The sequence below is a fragment of the Vipera berus genome, assembly GCF_964194415.1.
Source record: "Vipera berus genome assembly, chromosome: 14".
NCBI classification, from domain to species: domain Eukaryota; kingdom Metazoa; phylum Chordata; class Lepidosauria; order Squamata; family Viperidae; genus Vipera; species Vipera berus.
The window spans coordinates 9,771,515-9,778,505 of NC_138217.1; the positions used below are offsets into that span (position 1 = coordinate 9,771,515).

General features: G+C 47.0%; 1 protein-coding gene across 5 annotated transcripts in view; it reads left to right on the forward strand.

The window, feature by feature from the left end:
- Positions 1 to 6,991, forward strand: part of NOS1 (nitric oxide synthase 1) — a gene marked incomplete at its 3' end in the record, with an annotated part of 143,664 nt that extends 136,673 nt beyond the window's left edge. For 2 of the 5 annotated variants that reach the window (XM_081338727.1, XM_081338728.1), the window contains exon 27: positions 279 to 1,058. In XM_081338727.1, the coding sequence (XP_081194853.1) occupies positions 279 to 1,037 (759 nt within the window). The other 3 variants (XM_081338729.1, XM_081338730.1, XM_081338731.1) reach the window with 3 other exon arrangements.

The following is a 6,991-nucleotide window of genomic DNA, read 5'->3' on the forward strand; positions in this document are numbered from 1 at the left end:
TCTGTCGCTAAGACAAGTTGGCCATCAACAAGCACACTGAGATGAACGACGTCTACACCCCATTCCATAGAGACCGTCAAAAAGCAGAGTCAATAGGAGAAGCTGGATTTGCTGAATGACTGCATGATTCGCTTAAGGACAAAAGGTTGTCAAATCTGGTGTGATTCATTTAACAACTGCCCTGCTTAGCAATGGGAATTCTGGCCCCAATTGTGGTCATCGGTCAAGGACTCTCTGCCGATGTGCTACAAAGCTCTTCGTCTTTTTCCATTTTATAGAAATACGTGCAGGACATCCTCCAGGAGCAATTGGCGAGTTCAGTCTACAAAGCCCTGAAGGAGAAGGGTGGTCATGTCTACGTGTGCGGTGATGTCACCATGGCTGGAGATGTGCTGAAGACCATCCAAAGTATTGTTCGGGAGCAGGGGAAGCTGTCAGCCGAGGAGGGCGTTGCATTCATTAGCAAGCTGAGGGTAAGCCAACATTCCCATGATGTGTTTCAACTTTTCCTATATAGAGCCATGGTGGCAGAGTGGTTAGAAAACAGTATTCCAGGCAAACTCTGCCCACAACTGGAGTTTGATCCTGATTTCTGTGTTCCTTCTCTCTCTCTCTCTCTCTCTCTCTCTCTCCTCTGTTTCTCTCCTTCTTTTTCTTTCTCTTTCTCTTTCTTTCTCTTTCTCTCTCCTGTTTCTCTTCTCTTTTTTCTCTTTCCTTCTATCTCTTTCTCTCTCTCTCATTTCTCTTTTCTCTCTCTTTTTCTTTCTCTCTCCTCTCTCTCTTTTTCTTTCTCTTTCCTTCTATCTCTTTCTCTCTGTTTCTCTTCTCTCTCTCTTTCCCTCTCCCTCTCTTTCTCTCTCTCTTTCTCTCCCCTCTCTTTCTTTCTTTCTTTCTTTCTCTCTTTCTTTCTTTCTTTCTTTCTATCTTTCTTTCTTTCTTTCTTTCTCCTCTCTCTCTCTCTCTCTCTCTCTCTCTCTCTCTCTCTTTCTCTGTCTCTGTCTCTCTTTCTGTTCTCTCTCTCTCTCTCTCTTTTCTGATTCTCTTTCTCTCGACCCCACAAACACATCATTTTGCAGGATGACAACCGATACCACGAAGATATCTTTGGAGTCACTCTGCGCACATACGAAGTGACCAACCGCCTCCGGTCTGAGTCCATTGCGCACATCGAGGAAAGCAAAAAAGACACAGACGAGTGAGTGCCTTTTTCAGCTTTTGTGAAATGTTCCTTCTAAGAACCTGGGCTTCTGGGTTCTCAAAATGTGTGAGGTGAAAAAGAAAAAATAGACACTTTTAATAGTTTAGAGGGCTGAGTGGTGAAGTGGCACCCTGCTCAACTTTCATAGCGAGCGTAGGTGGGCAGATGGCTTGGAATATGTTCTGTGTTTCTTCTACCAGATCTCACCTACTTTGACCAACAAGAGTTTTGCCTTAGAAATTATTCCAGAGCAGAAGAGAATGTTGCAGACATTCTCTTGAGTGTGGCCTTCTTGCGCTTACTTTGTAAGGAGATGACCCATGAACGCGTGTGAATGTCCTGTTTTTACATTGCCCGATCTTCTCCCAGCCTTCCCACACTCCTTTGCATCTCAAGGGATGAAATCTGGAAGGAATTACGTCCTTGGGGAAGGAGCTAAAACACTTGGAGAATTCTCTTTCTCCCAGAGTCCTTCTGGTTGAGGAGCCTTCTGCCCACAGATTTGGTGGAGAAATTCACTTGGGTCCCACCTGTATTTTGAACATTCCTAGCACGGCAGAATATATGGGCCAATTTGATCGAGCCGGTAAGGCACCAGGCTAGAAAGCTGGAGCTGGTGAGTTCTAGTCCCGCCGTAGCCATGAAAGCCAGCTGGGTGACTTTGGCCCATGACCAGGAGACAGTGAGTTCTAGTTCCAGCTTAGGTACCAAAGTCAGCTGATGACCTTGGAGCGATCACCAGGAGACGGTGAGTTCCAGTTCCGCGTTAGGCATGAAACCCAGCTGAGTAACTTTGGACTAATCACCAGGCGGCTGGGAGTTGTAGTCCCACCTTAGGCATGAAACCCAGCTGGGTGACTTTGAGCCAGTCCACCCTTCTCAGCCCAACTAGCCTCACAGGGTTGTTGTGGGGATAACATTGTGTGTCGGATCTGTTCGCTATTTTGAGTTATTTGTAAAAAAAAAAACCAAGAAAGACGGGGGTATAAACAAAGCAACCAAAAAAATCTGGCCGGATCCAGATCCTCTTTATATGCAGTTTGTCCAAATGCACGATTAAGAAGCAGCTCCACATTGCAAGCTCTCGGTGCAAAGGGTAAGCTTTGAGCAGTAAACGTAGCTCCTCACTGAAGTGGGAGGTAAAAAGGAAGAATCCTATTGGTTGTTTTTTTTTGCGGGGGGGGGGGCTCCTCTAACTAACTGACAGCTCTGGGATTTCCAAGTGTTAAACAAGCCTGACACCCCCAACTCAGCATTTGGAGACCAGCCAATGCTAAGAGGAACTCTTGCGCCAGTCCTAACTGCCAGCTTTCTTGCAGGGTGTTTGGTTCTTAATCTGGACAGTGGGCCCGAGGTGGGATGCCAGGCCAGGCCGGTCACAGCAGCTCCTGCTGGACGGTTCCAGGCTGAGGGGGGCTGGACCCTGTAACTGACCGCTGGGCATCCACTCCTTTCCTCCAGGGATTCGACCATCCACGACCTTTGTTCTTCTGTGTCTCGTCCGGTCATTGTGTCCTGAAGGAAGCGTTGCTACTGATGCACTGATGGGTGATAAAGGAATGGACGATGGAGTTCTTTCTCTTTCTCCTCCACACACACCTTCCCCTCCCCCATCCCATCCTGTGGTCGTTTTCTTTTCTCGCCCTGTGGCCTCCTCTCTGGAGCAACCCTGCTGAAGCGTCGATGGCTTTTAACAACCTTGCCGTGGCTTTTTTCCCGCCAAAACAAACAAACAAAAAAAAAGCACAGCCACACTCTTTCATCCTCCCTCTTGCTGCGGGCAAGGCCGTTTCCGAGGGCTGCATGAACCCCCCCCTCCTTTAGCGATCCATTCTCTGCAAGTTTGGGGCTTCGGGGTTGGAGGGCCAGGTTTTTCTCCGGCTGGCGGTGGCGGCGTGCCCGATGCAGAAGGTTGGGGCTCTGCCCAAATCTCTGCCCGTCCACTCAGCACGAGTTGCTTCAAAAATCATTTGCTTGCTTTCTTTTTTTGTTCCGTTGTCTTTTGCAAATGGGGTGACGGGGGGGGGGGAGAGAAAGGGAGAAAGGGCCGACGCCTGCTTTTTCTGTATCTCTGCTCGTGTGCAGCCTCTCTGGCTGCTGTTTCACACGGGGTTCCTCCCCCCTGTGAAGGCAGCCACCCAGTCCCCCTTCTGAGCATGCTGCGTTCCCTTCGAACTGTCTTAATGTAGCTGTGTTCTATAGGGCTCTCCTCCTTCTCTCCCATCCCTTGCAAGTTTACAAAACCCAGGGGCCACCAAGCCGGAAAGGATTTGGCCGAGAAGCAATGGTACCCCAGCTCTGCCTTCTTGGGATTTAACGAGGGGTGGAAAGACGCCCGAAATGAGGAATGGACAGCAAATCCTCCCAATGACTCTGAAATTGTTTTGCCTTCATGCTGGATAGACAAAACCGGAGCCCCCTGGGCTAGAGAAGCAGAGAGAACAAGGAGGCTGCCTAAAGACCAACTCTGTGGAACCATAGATACAAGCCAGAGAGAGAGGCTCCCACAATCTTTGCAAAAAGCTTCAAAGTGTGTGTGTGTGTGTGTGTGCGTGTGTGTGTGTATGTGTGTAGGGGTTCCTTTTCAGCCTCTTTGCCTAAATCGATGGCTGGATTAATCAGTTCCAGGGAGGTTGGAAATGGGGAAGATAATTGAGGATGCTTTCATCCTTGTGGATGGTTCCCTCCCCTTATTTCCCCTCCCCCTCCCTCTAACTTTCGGATTTGTCAAATATCCAAAACAATTTGTGCATATTTGGCAGTTTGCATTCAGGGAGGTGGTAGAGATGGGGAAGGGGGAGGGCTAGGATATGCGAAAGGGCTCATGGCAAAGCCCATCACGTTTTTGGTGCATTATTTTTCCATAGCAGTTTTTCAGCAATTGTAACTCTCATTGGGGAGAAACTACTAAATGGGGTGGATGTTGGAGACGGGGGAGAAACTAATACTTGGAGTAATCCAGTATTTGAACCGACATTGAACTTGTAGGTAGTTGGGTTGGGAAATTAACTGGCCACTTTGGATGCGGGCTTTAAACACATCCTAGTCAGCCATTTGTTAAATTTGCACATCCTGATAGATGGCGCTACATTCTGAGACCATGGTTTGTTTGGAAAATGACCTGGCCACTTTTGCCTCTGTGAACTTAAGACCTTTTTTTTAAAAAAAAATTTCTCTGCACTGTCATCTACATTTTAAGAAGGCATTTTAATCCCTAGTACATTACCATTCTAGTTCAGTCCTCATTTATGCCTTCCTAAACTCTTGATTGTACCATGCCTTTGTGATCAAAGAAGAAATATAGCTTGTTGCCTTCAAAATATATATATTTAAAAAAGAAAAAAGAACCTGAAAAAGAAGAGAAAAATTCAAACCACCACACTGTGATAGGATCAGATCTTGTCTTGCACTGTGTTAGCATGTCAGCGTTTCCCCAGATAGACACTCAACTGCATAGATGTTGCCTTTTAAAGCAGCCACATCACTGGATGTCTGGACCGCAAGCCGGTTAATTGTGAGTTTACATAAAGCTGTTCCTGTATGTATGTTTACCTTACTTGTATTCCTCTATGAATTATCAGTCTGTTCTGTGGTTGAAAAAAAAATAAAATAAAAATTGAGCAAAAATCAAATGAGGGAAGCGCCCGAGAAGAAGAAGATTGCTAAGACCATCGATGAGCATCAGCTAATCCGCCAAGGAATTTAGCATTTGCACAACTCACTAAGCCGACAACTTGCCAGGCCTGAAATGTTAAGCTATGTTTCTAACCAAGGTCAGTCGTAGTTCACTGATTTTAAACGTGGTTCCCTGAATCATTTGGACCTGGATAGAAAGAGTCCTTTGAAGTTATGGATCCCTTCTAGCCTTCCAACAAAGCAGTTGGAAGGCTAGAGTGGCTAAAAAAAATGGATCCATTCCAGCTGCAACTCTTGTTCTCTTATTTCTATTTTCCCCCCTTCCCCTATATCCGAGGAGAGTGGGGAGGGAAGTAGCTTCTCCTATCCCATCTATTGGTGGTTCTGATCCGAGCTGGGCCACCGTTGTGTTTAGTTTTAGTTTTGCAATTAGATCTTTTAAAAAAACAAAACAAAACAAAAAGACAGCTGTTGAAAATGGAACGGGACACCTCACCGTGGCCAAATCGCTATGGCCAACTCACCAAGTAAAATTTTCTAGAATCACAGCCAAAAAGACCTCGGGCTTTTTGTGGGACCTCTTGCAGGACAGTTCAGCAAATATAAAAAGTTAAATTCATTTGGATGGGACCGTGGCCGACAATAACAATAAAGTCAAGTCAATCCAGAAATAAGTAGAGTTGCAATAGTTTTGACGAAAACAGGGTGACCAGTAATAAAAGTAACTGAATGAAATGATGAATTGATGCAGCGTTGAATTGTCCTGTCGCAAGTTCTCCTGTGACGAGCTGGCCGGGGTGAATTGTCCTGAAAAAGTGACTAAGCTGCTGGCTGCTCTTTGCTGCTAAGAGGAAACGGAGCTGGCCTCGGTTTGCTGTATCATCTACGTATATATTTTATCCATGGCTCTGGCTGGACTCCGCTTAGTCCGTTGTACAAATCTTATGTTCCTCGAATGCTCCTGAAAAGAGAGGATCCAAAAGTTGGAAAAAGGCTACGTAAGGGACCTCGTCCATTTCGCCTGTTGCGTCCTTTTTCTCCTCCCTGAAACTAAGAAACCAAACGATGTTTACAGTCTTTTTAATCTTCCTCGTGCGGCTCTGATTATTGTTTCCCCCCCCCCTCCTCGTGTACTGCCACCACCACGATGGACAAAAGCGAAGAACCATTTCACAGCAGAGATTTTCACTCTCTCCCCCCCCCACACCGCCTTCCTGTTCCAGCATGTTAAAGCCCCACTGTGTCGTGAACAACCGTGCTTCATTTTGGCACTGTGGAGGGCCGTGTCTACTACCTCCATGGAGCAAAACAGCGTGTCCGTTCCGACGCAAGGGCAGGATTCTCAGTTTGCGCAGGTGGTGCCCAACGGAAGAGAAACAAGCAGTCTAATCCAGGTTTTATCCAATGCAAAACGGCTGCGTGGACTGGGCAAACTGGATTCTGCCCTGTTAGTTGCAACAGGTTAGAGTGCCATGAGGGGGGGGGGGGTTTGCGGGCTGAAGGAAGACCTCGGTTTGGGCTGGAAACGGCAGCTTTATAACACAGGCCGTGCTGAAATGTTTTCCCGGCAAATTCATATCCCCCCCCTGCCTCTCTCCTGTCCTCTTTTACTTTGTCTCCCCCTGTGCCTTCACTTTATTGGTGGCTGCCCCCTCCCCCCCATTGATGATCAAATCCCGGTTGCATTTCCCAACGCAGGTGGGCAGAGCAATTGATCAGAGAGTTGGAAGGGACCTTGGAGGTCTTCTAGTCCAACCCCCTGCTGCAGCAGGAGACCTTGCATGATTTCATAGCCTCTGGGGAAACAAGCAGCCCAGCCCAGCCCACCCCTGCACCAGGAATCCCTTTTCTCGGGAAGGAAGGAGCTGTGTTCGATCATAACAATGCTTCAAGCGGCCGCCACCCCCCCCCCTTTTTTTTCCCTTCCTCGACCGCCGAGCTCTGGATGCTGCAAAATCTCTCATTTGTATAACGTGCTCAGCACCTCTCTCACGGACTGACTTTCCTGCTCATATTTGCAAGATATCCACACTGTTCTACAAGCATGCACCTTTATGTATAGTTTCGATCTGATTTTATGGAACTAAAACAAAAAGAAGGAAAAAAATTACTTATGCCTGTTCGCATTGCAATCAATTAAAATAATAATAATAATAA